Source organism: Benincasa hispida, chromosome 1 (genome assembly GCF_027475165.1).
Source record: "Benincasa hispida cultivar pf3 chromosome 1, pf3_genome.v1.1, whole genome shotgun sequence".
Classification (NCBI taxonomy): Eukaryota; Viridiplantae; Streptophyta; class Magnoliopsida; order Cucurbitales; family Cucurbitaceae; genus Benincasa; species Benincasa hispida.
Genome location: NC_143478.1, coordinates 60,665,978 through 60,681,968, shown reverse-complemented (window position 1 = coordinate 60,681,968; position 15,991 = coordinate 60,665,978). Strand labels below are relative to the sequence as shown.

Sequence of the window (15,991 nt, the reverse complement as noted above, 5' to 3'; positions counted from 1 at the left end):
TAAGAATGGTTGAAAAAGGAAATAAAAAATAAATTTGAAAAAAAAAAAAAAGATTGAATACAAAAGTGGAATTCTCTTCTCTCTTATTCTCTCTCCTCCCATTCATTCCTAAATGGTCAGAAAAATTGGGGGGGAAATTAAAATTATGAAAATATCTATATTTTTGGAAAATTGAGATTAGGGGCGACACTTTAGATGCAAGGATGAATAATTATGGATTATGTTCCTTTAATCTTATCTGAAAAGTAGTGGCATAAATGTAAAAGAAGTGAAAAAGGAGGGCAAATAGAGAAGAAGGGGGAACCGAGAAGAAACGAGAAAGGTGACCGACACGCGGCCTTCCAGCCGGTTGCTCTGGTCGGCGTGCGCGACCAGTCTCCTCACGAAGATGGCCACCGTGTTGTTCTCTCTTTCCTTACCCTCTATTCTGATTATAAACCACAAAACTTTTCCCTTTCTTCTTCCTAAATCCTTTCCTTATGAGATAGAAAGAGAGAGAATTTAGATTCTTTTCTTTCGTGCTCCCCAATATTACCCCTAATCAGTAACCCCTTCTCTCCTTATCACCAATCCAATTCCTGATTCTGTTTGGTAATTGCTTCCTTCTTCTTTCTTTGTTTCTATTTTCTATTTTTTTTTTTTTCCTTTTTCCAGTTGGGTTTTGTTTGGGAGTTATGTTTGATTGATTTCTATAAAGGGGCTGCGTTTTGTTTAAGATTTTAGCGATACCCATCAAACCCTTTTCGCTTGTTTCGCTTTCGCATGCCCCTGTTTGTTCCCTTTTGGTGTTGATTCTGCTCTGTTTATTGGAATGGTGGGAATGTTTGTGGCAGTGCTTTGATGAAATTTGGTGTTCTTTAGAAGTTGTGTTTTCTGTTATTCTTTTCCCTTTCTGTCGATAAGGACAGTTTGGGGGATCTGAGCAAGTTGGATGATTCAATTGAAGTTGCTTCTTGGAGACGTTGAAATTGATTGCCAGGAATTCAGGCGGGTTGGTTTTTTGTCAGTGTAAATTTGGTTAAGTTTGGCTGTAATTTGAGAGTTTGAAGTATCAAATTGTAGTTTGGTTGAAGCAATTAACTGGTTGGGGATGGTTCAATCGATTGCAGCAGCTTCTCTTTTTGGCCATCAGCTGCTATGTGGAGGAACTTTTATTCAGGACACGTCCTACAAGAGGAAGAACAGTTGGTTTCCAACATCCAAATTTGTTGGTAAGAGGCTGATTTCGTCTCCCCCAGTTTCTGGATTGAAAGTGGATAGATTAGCACTTTTGGCAATTAAGGCTTTGTCGTTGGAGGTAACAAAAGAGGCATATTCATTCAGAGAGGATAGAATACCAAAGGATTGGAACTATGATATTGATGCTGGCTTTGATCGAAAGCCAGGTTTATGGCCTCCTGAAAACAAAGCAGATAATCCTTCATTACAGAATCCATTGCTTCGACAAGAAAGAATGGGGTGTGGTTGGTTGGGTGCCATATTTGAGTGGGAGGGTGTGTTGATTGAGGACAATCCTGAAATTGAGAAGCAGGCTTGGTTAGCTCTTTCTCAGGAAGAAGGAAAATCCCCTCCCCCAGCTTTTATCCTCAGGAGAATAGAGGGGATGAAGAATGAACAGGCTATTTCTGAAGTCCTTTGCTGGTCTAGAGATCCTGCTCAGTTGAGAAGAATGGCTGCTAGGAAGGAGGAAATCTATCAGGCATTGCAGGGAGGAGTTTACAGATTAAGAGCAGGGTCAAAAGAGTTTGTGAATGTCCTGATGCATTACAAGATTCCCATGGCACTGGTTTCAACACGACCTAGAGAAACTCTGGAGTCGGCCATGGGAACGATTGGTATTGACGGCGATTTCAATGTGATTATTGCTGCGGAGGATGTTCACAGGGGAAAGCCTGATCCAGAAATGTTCGTTTATGCAGCACAGCTCTTGAACTTCATTCCTGAAAGATGCATTGTGTTTGGGAATTCAAACCAAACTGTTGAGGCTGCTCATGATGCCCGGATGAAGTGTGTGGCAGTTGCAAGCAAGCATCCTGTTTATGAACTTGGGGCTGCAGACTTGGTCGTGAGGCGTCTTGATGAGTTGACAGTCGTTGATTTGAAGAATCTCGCCGATATTGAGTCCTCTGAATTTGGTTCTGGAGAGCTAGAGTTGGAGATGGAATTAGTAGAAGATGATGAATCTCCATCAACCATGACAGCAGTTGATGATATTTTCTGGTGACAATGGCTAAAATGTACATAATTTATTGTTATGATTCTTAACGTCAATAGTTCATCTGTGTATAAAAAGGGTGGGAAATATTTACCAAAAAAAGAAAGAAAAAAAAAAATCAGAGGTGGTCTGCATTGTATCAACTTAATGGTATATGACATGTATGTATTTTTCTTTTTCTGTGTCTGAAAGTCCAATGTTTCCTTTCTGCTGCTTCAACACAATTTCCTCTCAAAACCTCCAAATATCTGAAGAAATAGAATAAAAAGCACACTAAGACGAATTCTGAAACATGATGTGGGTTATCCAGTAGTAGCATCAAGGAAGATGGCTTTAAACTTGATATGGATTAATGACATTTTTCAACTTTTTTAGATTGTTTTTCTACTTCCCATCTATTCTGCACTGAAATTACTATGTCACCAACAGGTTAGCAGGATTAATTCAAATATAAACAACAGTTAAAAGAGCCATTGATTGATCGAATGTATAGTGATGACAAAAGATTTTTGCCCATTTATCTGACAAAAACAAACATACATAATAGCCTAACAGAAATTTGACAGAGCGCCTTGCCTACAATAAGCTAACAGTACTATACAGAAATTACAAGCATAAATTCCCATCCTTCCCTCTCTCACATAATTTAAACAGTTGACTCCTTTACAAAACCAAAATTAATTTTCTAAGTCCTCCTAGTTTTCTTGGCCGTGTATCAGAAAACTGACTAGACCACGCGCCAGCCAGTTCCATATAAATAAAATGAATCCGTCAGAAGGGACTGCAAGAAAGACTTCTTAAGTTGCATCTCAGCATTATGGATGGATTGGAGGAGAAAAAGATCAGTTTGAACAAGATTGGCGTGCCTGTGTCTCCAGTTAAAGCTCAAATTCTGCAATACTAATAATTTAGACACAAGTCACCATTTAATTATTTGGCGGTTGTTTTGGTTTCAAGTGCAAATCCCTCTCTGAGAGCTGTTTGTGCCTCATTGTTGCTACCAAGTGCAAAAAGTGCAGCAGCTTGCAAATAAGATGCAATATGCCAGACAGGTGATATAACTTGAGCTTGCATTGCGTCGTTTAGAGCTTCTTGTGGCATATCACATGCGAGATACGACAAACTACGACGTGCAAACATTGTTGGGGAAAGCACAGCTCCGGCATCAATGAACTGCAAGAGAACAAAAAGATGTTATCTAGGTGTGCTTAGACTTCTAAATCAGAACAATAAAAGCATTGATTCCCACATCAAGAGCGTCCTCAAACGGTTCATGTGCTTTCTTGAGTCTGGAGTAAACAATGATATGGACAATAGCCAAAGTTTTTCCAAAAATGTTCTACTCTTCCCAAGTTATATGACACATTATCATGAGCAAGTTTTCTTATGAAATATGAATGCCATCAAAGTTTTTCTTCCAAGTATAAGGACAATTATAAATCACAGCCTGTGTTTTAACAAATTCCTTCTATATACTCTCCAAGAAATGTCAGAGATACCGATTCAAGTAGTAGCACCGTAACTTGGATTGAGAAGCAAAGCCCTCATTGAAGCCCTTGGTCAATCATGTTATTGGTGGCTAATTTAATTAGGATTTATAAATTAAAACTTTGTTCAGAATTTTCCTTCGGTTGCTTAGCTGATTTGGCAGTTTGAGGCCTCTATATACAGCAATCAGCTGTTTAAACTCTGGTATTTCCTTTGTCTTCATAATACTAATTTCTACCCCCTTCTATCTTTTTGTTCTTCTCTATTTCCTTTTTTCAAGCTCTCCTACCAAAATGAACCCACACACAGTAAAGCCTTGAAACTGTAGGTATTAATACGCAGAAGAAGTTTAAATGGAAACAAAACATCACAGACCTGTGTATAAGAATCGATTGCAGCTCTAAAATCCTTGTGCCGAAAAGCAAGATCTCCACTTTTCTTTGAACTCAATGTTTCCTGCATCTGGTCGGTCCACATCTGGAAGGAAAGCTGCATGCCAGAATCAATCAAAATTAGCAGCAAGAACCTGGTATCTCTTATTTCAACAGTAAAAGATTTGGTACAGTAATTACAGAGGATGTGTACGGAAGAACAGGATGAAAACATCCATAATTGTAATAGGATCTCCATTCAGTTTCATGATATTAAAATTTGTGCTTAATAATATGAGGGTACTTAGTTGTGTACGCAGTTGTATGTAGAAAGTTTATTTCTGAACTGTAAATGAAGGCGGACTTGAAGAATGAAGACTGTCGAAGTGAGAAATCCAATTACATGATTACAAAAACATCAACAGAATAAAAATTCATGTCAATATTTGTTCCTTCAATATGATATGCAATAACAAACCTCAGTTGCTGAACCTTCATCATCCTTGTAATTTATCTTTTCCAAAATCTCGTGAATGACGGTCAAATCCATTCTTAAGCAAGCTTCTCCAAGTGGTGTAAGAGGTAAATCTGAAGCATCACGCGGTACACCCAACAATACATGTGAAGGGACCTGCAGAACAAACAAAGATAGAAATCAACATTGGAGGATGTCTTTTCATTAGCAACAGGTTAACCCTACGAATTTGAACAATAAAAAGAGGTTGTTATTACCATTGTGGTATGCAAAATCAATAAATCTTCAACTACTGAAATGGCAAGAAAATATACCTCAGTGTCCGTCTGAAGAGGAGTTAGAGAAGAAACTAATGATTTTGGATTAGGACGCTCTCGAGGCTCATACTGCAAGCAACGAGAAGCTAATCTCACTAATTCAGTCCCTTCATCGTTTGAAAATTGTCCTTCCAAACAAGAATCTGTCAGCATTTGAAGATTCCTGTCCCTTATTAAGTCAAGAGCCTAAAAGTTATCGAACACAACATTAGTAGAGCAATTTGGTGCAACACCAGATCCAATGGTGTATTCTTCCATTTCTGAAATACACCTTTCAATAATCTCATAGCATGATAGAGCAGTGCTTGGTAAGAAAGAAAACTTACATGGCTAGGTGGGATATGTTTTCCACTGAGGAGGTCGAGCAATAGAGTGCCAAAGCTGTACATAACACTTTCTGGAGTAACTCTTCCTACATACAAATGAGATGATGATTTTCAATCCATCACACTAAATGGTATGAGAATTGATCAACAAGGAAGTAATGCATAAAAACAGGCAGCAGAGACAAATTTTCTTGCATATCTTTGAAATTGGTATATGAACAGGACGTCAAAATCTAAGAGCTCATACAACATAGGCAGTTTGACTCATCAAAAGCCAAGCATACATGCTTGGTGCATCAAGACACAAAGCATTGTGACAACAAAATAAGGGAACTCCAAGAGAGGCATATTTAACAAAATAGACTGCCACGGAAGAAAAAAGTCCCTTGCTGGCAAAACTACACATTCTTAATTACCATGCCCATATTAAAAGTGATCACATAAACAAGCATCCCTTGAAAATTTAACATCTATATCAAGAGTAGGACACAGAAGGGTGGTGTGGGCTTCCAATACATTTATTACACGTGAATGCTTTAAACCAGTTGAACTATAAACTCCAAGACCAATTCCATGTTTTATTCCACAAGCAAACAGATCAATATATGAAAACCTTGTAAAGTTGGAATCAGCAAAACAAGAAACTCTGGTTACCAAATACTACAACTCCACAAGACAGGCAAATAATTATATTAATCTGAAAAGATAAGAAAGCACAACCCCATTAACTACTAATTAATAGTACAGACTACAGAGTCAACAAAACAACCTGGCCTAATGAAGAATATCTAAAGGGTGTACCTGTTTTGAGATACTCCGGAGGACAGAATGCCAAATTTGTGCTGTAGCTTTTACCATCTCTGCTGTTTTTCATCATACCAAAGCATGAAAGCCTGGGGTTTCCATCCTGAGAGGAGATATCAACATTTTACACAGAACCATCAGATCCATCACCCCAGAAAAATAGGGGGATGACAAAAGATTGTACAATTTAAAGATGCTCACGTCATCAAAAACAACTCTATAGGCATTGAGATCATGATACAGGGCACGCCCTTTACTTGTACAGTACTCCAAAGCTTGTGCAATATATAAGGCCACTCTTAACCGCATGGTCCATTTCAGTGGTTGAGAATCCCCTGCGTAAGTATCATATTAAAATTCACTTTAGAAAACAATGCCCTGCTACAAGACCAAACAACAGGAGAGGAAGACGAAATATGGAAAGCAAATAAGAATTAAAGACTCATCTTTAGCATTAGCAAATGTTAAGTCTTTCAACACTTAGAAATGTTGAAATTTTTTGCAAGTTCCTCACAAGGTAAACGACACAACTATGCAGGGATCTGCAAGAATTTCACAAGTTTGCTTCTACCAACCATGGTCATAAAAATAGCAACAGCAATTCATGGCCTAATTACCAACAAGGAGTTCTAAAAATCAAAACAACAGGAGGGACGGATGAAAAACGAAAAGGCAAAACAGAATTCATTCACATCCACCACCACTACCCATGGGAACCTCTAACTTGTGTTAAATTAACATGGAACTCAGATCCGTGCTGAAAATTCAAATGAATGAGTACCACAGAAAGGTAAGACAAGGAGACCAGAATGTTGATAATTCTACTAAACTTACAATGAAACAAGTGCTTTGCCAATGTTTCATTAGGCATATATTCTGCAATTAGTAATCTCTCATCACCTTCACAGCAACAACCAAGTAAATTTGCCAACCTTAGATTTCGTAGCTGACCTACATTCTTGGCTTCTTCCTGGAAGCAAAGGAAGTAACATTTGAAAGAGTATAACAGAATTTCCACTGGAGAGAATAGGAGGCCAAATACACATAAATCTCAAAATATAAGATAGGAGTTTCTGAATTTTGTAAATGATTATCGAAATCAGATTATCCAGTATTTGTCAAAGCTACAAAAACTTAAAATCAAATGTATAGACTTATCATAACAGATGAAACCATTTACTGCCTTTATAACACATTGTTATGAAGTAAACTTTGGATTTTCCTTTTTCCTTTTGATGTCGGAATAAGTTAGTATATCTATATGCCATTTACAACTTACAGAAAAGTTATGAAGACTACAGCATGTTTTTGCATGTAATCATGGTGAAAGATATACAGTTGGCCATGCTGTTATGAATGTTCTTAAATATAAGTTTACCAGAAATTGCCTAGCATCTGGCCAAGCTGATCTGTTGAACCGTTTGACCGCAATCCGTTTTTGATTCTCGAGCTTCCCCTTATAAACAACATTTGGAGCCTTTTCCCCGTGTTCTGAAACTATATTCTCAACAGCAAATCCAGATGTAGCTATCCTTAGTTGCTCGATGGTGTATTCACGAAATGCAGGTATCTCAAGATCACTACTCCCTTCATTTTCTGCAAAAGTAAAAGATCTATCGTAGTAATTGCTTTCTGAACCGTGGTCACAAATACACATCGAACCAGAGCGGTAGATTTACACTTACCAACATCCTGGAGGTCAGGAACAGGCTTGTTATGATCTAAAGTCCAACAGCACCCTGAGAGTTTTGAACACCCACAACCCATCCTACTTGAACACAACGTAATTCTGTAATCAATAGATGCAGTTACGGTTGTAAACCTCCATCCAGCTTCCCATGCCAATCCAAATTTGTCCTTCGACTGAAGAGTAACTACGAAACATAACATTCAAAGTATTATTTATTTTAGGGTAATAATTGGAACATCCCTGACCAAGCTCAAATAATCTCCAACAGTAATGGGGTACATCGGAAACTTAAAATTAAGAGATTTTTCCAGTGTATGCATTCACCAGGAGGCCAATTGAGGTCTTATAAACTAGAAGTATGCTCGAATGATATATGTATTCTTGGTAAGATAGATGGATGCAATTAATGAATCACAGAGATAGATGAGACACTGCCACACCAAGACAATATAAAGCTTTGCTGAGAAATAAGATTCTCATACCAATAATAGAATGATCAAAAAGTGGATCAGGATAAACCATATTCGTCACATTCCAGCATTTGAACCCAAAAAAGGCAAAGATGAGCAACAATTCCCATCTGGGTTATCTTGAAAACAACCGAAAAAAACACTTTCCCCCTTTTATCTCATTTTTTCACCAAAATGAAGTGTGCCAACAGGATGATATAGCAAGAAAAGGAGCAGGAATACATGGGTATTTTAGCCTACCCAATAAGCCACTTTGAACAAATCAAAGCTCACAAAATAAGAGATGTAAAAGAAGTTAACAAGCAAAACTAAGCAACACCAAAAGCACCCAGTCAAAAAGAGAATCAAGCTAAACAATTCCTCACCCTTGAATCATTCGAAAAAGAAAAAGAAGAAAACGTCAGAAGACTTGCAAGTCTCCCCCTCTTTAGCTTGCTTTACTATGCAAAAATACTGAGAAATTCAAACTAAGAAAGAGTCGCTGGAGATCTTAACGTGCATCTAGCGCACCCCTTTTTTCTCTCTCCCTCCCTCTCTCATTCAAGGGGAAAATTTGACAGCTTTGAGATTCGGATTAGAGGGATAAATTAGAAAAAAAAAATGTAAAAATTAAATAATTTATAGATATTCTTTCCCGAATCTTTTTCGACAATCGCTTTCTTCATTGCTTGCTGTAAGCCTGTAAACCCTGTGTGGGGTTTGGTCCACCATTCTCCCTTGTACCCACCGACATGACCATCTCCCAAATTTCCAATTTTATTCCAAACAAATTCCACACTCCTTCTAAACCCATTTTAATGCAAAACTTATTTCAACTTAATCACTTTTGGGAACTCTTTAATCTGCTTCTCTAGTATTTCGGGAATGTTTTCTTATCTAATTGCAACCCTTTACTCACTCATTAAGATTTGCTTCACATGTCATGCGGTGTATGTAAAAATATCATTTTGATGTCATTGGTCATCTAGCCCAACCATCTTCGAAAATTTTTGGGTATTTAGAGAGTATGGATACTCCGATATTAAAAGAATTATATATAAAAGAAAAGTTATAGTATAAACAAAAAGAGCATGATCGTTCTTTTGTTAGTGCTAGAATTTTTTCTTGTCCTTATCTTTTATGAGCGGAGGATTTAGAAAATATGTTTGCGAGAGAAGTTTAAGTTTGAGTTAGTAAAAGCTAATTTTTTGTTTTTTTTAGAACTTAAGTTTGCCATCAAAGTTCTATAGAGTGATACGTTTGCTAATTTTTAGCTTCCAAGTCTTCTCAACAAATATAAGAATCAACCTATATCCAACCTACACACACATATATTTTGAAATTTAAAAAAAAAAAAAACTAGATCAATTAGGAAAAGAACTAAACAAAATATATGCATAAAGAAATATCATGAGTGGAAGAGAGACTAGTGCTTACAAAAAAAAAATGTTTAAATCCTATTTTGGTTCTTGAACTTTGAATCTTGTTCTATTTTAATCCTTAAACTTTAAAAAACGTTCATTTTAGTCTATGAACTTTTGAAAAGTGATTGTTTTGGTCCCTACTGTTAAGATTATGTTAACTCTTTAAAGATGAAATCTATTTAAGGATGAAATTGCATCTAGCATGATTTGAGCAAGAGAAAGGTGAAGTAAAATATTAACAACCAACATGCCAAATGTCATACCTCCTCCCAGATAGTGATAAAGTTCCGGATCCAAGTTGAGTTGTCTATTGCTATGCAATGAGGGACTCCTGTTATGTCTTATGTCTATATGTTTAAAAGTCTTATTGTAAATAGGTTGCATACCACAAACCATATCTAATGAGTTTTGGGAGGGTGGGATAAAGTAGTCGTAGTTGTACAGTTTAAAAGGTGTTCTTATAGTACTTAAACTTTGTTGATTTTTGCATTTAACAGGAGATGGAAAGCCATGAGATATGCTTACGAATATCATGATATGGAATGTGTAGAGTGAGAATTTAATGTATTGAATGATTATTGTGCATGTTCAGGTTCAGACATAGTTTGAGTTGGTTAGTTGGACGCCAAATGTCATTAGGGGAGGGAATGTTTAGCATCTTTATACCTCTTTTTGGATTAGGTGGGTAATCTGGGAGGGGGTGTGACAGCTTGGCATCAGAGAATGATTTTGGGAGACCTGAGGGTTATGCATTAGAGAGTCAACATGTATTAGGCTTCCATGTAGCAGGAAACTAGTAAAGCTCTAGGTGGTGCAATAAGTGGAACTAAGGAATCAGAATCTGGAACTAATCAACCCTAGGTAAAGATGAATTTTGGGGAATGGATGATGGCTAGATTTTCTCAGGAACTTGCAGTCAGTGTGAGGGTCGTGCAAGATAATCCCGAGAAGAATTTTAGGGTAGAACGTTTGAAGGCCTTGGGTGCCACAACATTTTCAGGGACAGTTGATCCTACAAATGCTGAGAAATTGATGAAAATGGTAGAAAAGTGCCTTGGTGTGGTGAGATGCCAAATGATAAAAAGGTAGGTCTTGCCACTTTCTTACTTCAAAGGGCGGCAGATGATTGGTGGCATATGACTCAATTATGCCACGGAGATAAACAAATCAACTGGGAGGAATTTAGAAGATTCTTCTGTGACAAGTTCTATCCAAGGTCATTTTGCGATATGAAACGAAATCAATTTTTGAAGTTAGTACAAGGAATGATGTCGGTGGCAGAATATGAGTACACATATACAAAACTAAACGGAATCAATTTTTGAAGTTAGTACAGGGAATGATGTCGGTGGTAGAATATGAGTACAAATATACAAAATTATCCAAATATGCTATTTCAGCAATTGAGGACGACAGGGACAGATGCACAAAGTTTGAAGATGGCTTGAGAGAAGATATTCGTACACCAGATACTGCAAGTATTGAATGGAATGACTTTGCTCAATTAGTTGAAATGACAATGAGAGTTGAGAGGAGTATATCTGAGAAGAGGATAGAGTGAGAAGCTACAAGGAATGCTCGTGCAACTACCTCCTTGAGCCAACAACATGGCAGATTCAGTAGGAGGTTTACTCCAAGAGTTTCAAACAAAGGAAGCTTTAAACCAAGATATAGTGATTCTTCCAATTTTAAATCCGACAGAGGATGAAGATTTCAGTATGTTAGCAGTTCAAGACGACCATATAAGTCCATAGTAGGTTTATAGGTTAGATCAACCAACCGTGCTTCTGTAGGTGTTGAGATGAGACCTATTTATGCAGAATGTGGCAGAGGTCACTGAGGTCCATGCATTGGGAAGAATGATGTATGCTTCAATTATAGACAACCTGGACATTTCTACAGAAATTGTTCTAGGTTACTGCAAGAGGGCAGTACTATTCAAAGAACTACTTCTTAGACAATTGATCAGCCAACTATGCCAACAGCTTCTAAAGGCGAGGGTTCGAGTGGTGTTAAGCAGAAGGCACCAGTGGGTCATCCCCATGCTCAGGGGAAGAATTTTGTAATAACCCAATAGGAAGCTGATGAAACACCCAATGTCGTGACTAGTACGTTAATTGTTTTTTTTATTAATCCTAGTGTTACGCATTCTTCTGTGTCAGATGTATTTTCTATGGGTGTTAATAGAGAGTTAGCCTATCTTCCAGAAGAATTACTAATTAGTATGCCATTGGGTGAAATATTTGTGGCTAGAAATGTATATAGAGAATGTATAATGCGTGTTGATGGAAGTGAATTGTCTGCTGACCTAATACCCCTAGTTATTAAGGAATTTGATATAATTTTAGGGATGGATTTCTTGTCAAAACATCATACCTCTTTAGATTGTCATCGAAAGGAGGTAGTGTTTAAACATCCAAGAAAAGCCGAAGTGAATTTTAAAGGCAACAGACGAATTCTACCTGCATGTGTGATCTCTGTTTTAAAAGTAGGTAAGATGTTAAGGAAGGGTTGTACTACTTATCTAGCTCACGTGATTGATAAATAGGTTGATAAGAAGTTGAGATTAGAAGATATACCAGTGGTGTAGGAATTCCCAAATTTTTTTCTAGATGATCTGTCAGGATTACCACCTAATAGAGAAATAGAGTTTGTCATTAATTTAGCAAAATAGCTCCGATCTCTCAAGCACCGTATAGAATGGCACTGACGGAAGTGAAAGAGTTGAAAACTCAGCTGCAAGAACTAGTGGATAAAGGTTACATCAAACCCAATATTTCTCCATGGGGTGCTCCAATATTATTTGTGAAGAAAAAGGATAGTACACTAAGATTATGTATTTATTATCGATAGTTAAATAAGGCAACAATATGTAATAAGTATCCTTTTCCACGCATTGATGACTTATTTAACCAACTAAAGGATGCCCCGGTGTTTCTAAGATTTATTTGCAATCAGGGTACCATCAGTTGAAAATTAAGCAATAAGATATTCCAAAGACAGCATTCAGGAAGTGGTATGGGCATTATGAGTTCTTAGTAATATCGTTTAGGTTAAGTAATGCACCTGCGATGAATAGGATATTTTATCCTTTCCTAGATTACTTTGTAATTGTGTATATTGATGATTTACTGATATACTTTAAGAATAAGAAGGAAGATGCTGATCATTTGAGAATAGTGTTGCAGACATTGCGAGACAAGAAATTGTATACAAAGTTCAACAAATGCGAGTTTTGGCTCGAGAAAGTGATGTTCCTTGGACATGTGATTTCTACTAAAGTTGTTTCAGTGGATCCATAGAAAATAAAAACAGTATTTAAGTGGGAGTAGCCCAAAACAGTGGCTGAGGTGTGTAGTTTTCTTAGTTTAGCTGGTTATTACCACCACTTTGTAAAGGGATTCTCAAAGTTGTCACTTCCATTAACAACTTTGACCAAGAAGAATGCTAAATTTGTGTGGGCAGATGATTGCAAACAAAGTTTTCATGAATTAAAAAGAAGATTGGTTTCAACACCTATTCTAACACTTCCAACACTTGGTGTTGAGTACGAAGTCTTCTGTGATGCTTCTCGCTAGGGTTTACAATGTGTTCTTATGCAGAAGGGAAAAGTGATAGCTTATGTTTTCAGACAGTTGAAAAAGCACGAGTGTGACTACCCAACACATGACTTGGAGCTAGCAACAGTAGTGTTGGCACTAAAGATTTTGCAACATTATTTGTATGGGGAAAGGTGTCACATACTTACCGATCATAAAAGTTTGAAGTATGTCTCTGATCGGAAAGAGTTAAATGCGAGGCAAAGAAGATGGTTAGAGTTGATTAAAGTTTATGATTGTACTATTGATTATCATCCAGACAAAGCTAATGTGGTAGCTGATGCTTTGAGTAGAAAGGCATTATGCTCGAAAGCTTCATTGAATGCTATCAATTCATCTCTTTTGTATGAACTAAGAGTTGTAATGCATTGGTAGCAGCAGATAACCAAAGAGGTTTAATACACAATTACAGGTATGGCCTATCTAATTGGCAAGATTATTGAGGCATGGAAAGATGATGAAATTTTGAAGTAGATAAGAGAAACAGTGGAGCAAGGCCATCAGGGAGACTATGATGTAAGGAATGACGGAGTTGTAATAAGATATAACCGTGTATGTGCTCCTAATAGGTCAGACTTAAAGCAAGAGATTTTAGAGGAAGTCTATAACTCAGCCAATACAATGCATCCAAGTAGCACTAAAATGTTTCGGACTTTGAAACAGTTTTACTGATGGCCTGGAAAGAAACGTGATATAGTTGAATATGTATTGAAGTGCATGATTTGCTAGCAAGTTAAACCTATCAAGCAGAAAATAATTAGGCTCTTAAATCAACTCCCAGTGCTAGAATGAAAGTGGTAACATGGAAGTGAAAACATGTTACCACGGATTTTCTGTTTGGACTTCCTCACACTCATAATGGAGATGGCATCTGCATGATAATTGATAGGTTGACTAAGACAACGAGATTTCTGCCAGTTAAAGCCACTTATTCCTTGGATAATTTGGCTAAAATGTATGTAGTAGAGGTTGTAAGTCACTGTGGAGCACCAGTGTCGATTGTCTCTGATCGAGATTCGAGATTTACGCCGAAGTTCTGGCCAAGCTTACAACAGGCTCTTGGTACTAAACTTAAGTTTAGCACAATCTTTCATTCACAGACCGATGGGCAGTCAGAATGGATTATTCAAACTTTGGAAGACATGCTTCAAGCCTGTGTATTACAGTTTAAGGGTAACTAGAATTCTCATCTTCCACTGATGAAGTTTGCATATAATAACAGTTATCATTCTAATATCCAAATGACTCCATATGAGGCTTTCTATGGGAGGAAATGTAGAACCTTAGTATATTGGGATGAAGTTAGTAAGAAGAAGTTGCTCGGTCCATAATTGGTGCAAATCACTACGGATACTATTACGATTATCAGGAGAAACTTAAGACAGCTCAAGACCGCCAGAAAAGTTACGTTGACAAACGCCATCGGGATCTGGAATTCGAGGTGGGAGATAGAATTTTTCAAAAGCTTTTCCCTTAGAAAGGAGTGCTACATTTTTTAAGAAAGGAAAACTAAGTCCGAGATATATAGAATCGTATGAAATTCTAGAAGGCATAGGACCATCAGCCTACCGTTTGACATTGCCAATGGAGCTTTCCAGGATACATGAAGTGTTCCATGTATCGATGTTACGTAAATATATTTCAGACCTGTCACATGTTCTAGAATTACAACCACTACGAATTAATGAAAATCTATCCCATGAGGAAAAATCTGTATAGATCTTAGACAGGAAAGAACAAGTGTTGAGAAACAAGACGATTCTTATAATCAAAGTGTTGTGGAGAAATCATTCGGTGGAAGAAACAACCTAGGAAAGCTAACAACAAATGAGAGCCAAATATCCTTAATTATTCTCTTGATGACTTCTAGTTGAATTTTGAGGACAAAATTCACAAAAAGGGGTAGTGACTTGTAAGCCCTTGTTCTTTTTCCTCTTATTTATATTTAGAATTAACCTAAATAAGTGAGCTTAGAATGTACCTAAATGAATAAATTTGATTGTATGACCTAAGAAAGTTTTGATGCTAAATATTGAAATTAAAGTTGAAAACTACTTAACAAATGCAAGTTCTTTTAGAAACTTATTAATATTTGTTATTGTTGGAATAATTTATCATGATTGGGCACTTGACTAATGAATATGCATTGTGATTGGTTAAGTATTACAAGAAAAGAAAGAACAAAATTTTGTAGGAAAAACAAGTTGGCCAATAGGGGTGTTGGACTTGTTTGGCTTGAAAAATAATTTTTGGATTAATTTCCTAAAATATAAAATTAATTTAACTTGATAAGTCATCTAGGGCTACAAAGGATAAGGAAAAATGAGTAAAAGCCACGTAGTAGGTCAAACAAGCAGCTGATTGGATGGTTTTGATTGGAGGAAAAAGTGAGTAACTACACTCAGAAAACTGGATTAATCTAAATAAGTGAGCTTAGAATGTACCTAAATGAATAACTTGGATTGTATGACCTAAGAAAGTTTTGATGCTAAGTGTTGAAATTAAAAGTTAGAAATTACTTAACAAATGCAAGTTCTTTTAGAAACTTATTAATATTTGTTATTGTTGGAGTAATTTATCATGATTGGGCACTTGACTAATGAATATAAGTTGTGATTGGCTAAGTGTTACAAGAAAAGAAAGAACAAAATCTTGTAGGACATATAAGTTGGCCGAGAGAGGTGTTGGACTTGTTTGGTTTGAAAAATCATTTTTGGATTAAATTCCTAAAATTTAAAATGAATTTAACTTGATAAGTCATCCAAGGTTGTAAAGGATAAGAAAAAATGAGTAAAATCCACGTAGTAAGTCAAGCAAGCAACTGGTTGGATGG

General features: G+C 36.8%; 2 protein-coding genes across 3 annotated transcripts; one reads left to right on the top strand and one right to left on the bottom strand.

The window, feature by feature from the left end:
* Positions 1 to 118: 118 nt before the first annotated feature.
* LOC120073000 (Haloacid dehalogenase-like hydrolase (HAD) superfamily protein) lies at positions 119 to 2,406 on the top strand. The gene has a single exon (XM_039025585.2). The coding sequence runs from the start codon at positions 1,091 to 1,093 to the stop codon at positions 2,222 to 2,224; it is 1,134 nt and encodes a 377-aa protein (XP_038881513.1). The 5' UTR covers positions 119 to 1,090; the 3' UTR covers positions 2,225 to 2,406.
* A 260-nt stretch (positions 2,407 to 2,666) lies between these two features.
* On the bottom strand, positions 2,667 to 9,159 carry LOC120072800 (serine/threonine-protein kinase BSK7-like). 2 transcript variants are annotated; one of them, XM_039025416.2, is made up of 11 exons: positions 8,522 to 9,159; positions 7,682 to 7,870; positions 7,375 to 7,592; positions 6,831 to 6,966; positions 6,198 to 6,331; positions 5,994 to 6,099; positions 5,193 to 5,278; positions 4,864 to 5,052; positions 4,553 to 4,705; positions 4,079 to 4,192; positions 2,667 to 3,388 (listed from the first exon to the last, which is right to left on the bottom strand). In XM_039025416.2, the coding sequence occupies exons 2-11, from the start codon at positions 7,761 to 7,763 to the stop codon at positions 3,146 to 3,148; spliced, it is 1,461 nt and encodes a 486-aa protein (XP_038881344.1). In that variant the 5' UTR covers positions 7,764 to 7,870; positions 8,522 to 9,159; the 3' UTR covers positions 2,667 to 3,145. The 2 variants fall into 2 exon arrangements, with proteins under 2 accessions (XP_038881344.1, XP_038881273.1); XM_039025345.2 differs by having other exon boundaries at positions 8,169 to 8,552.
* Between the last annotated feature and the right edge of the window lie 6,832 nt (positions 9,160 to 15,991).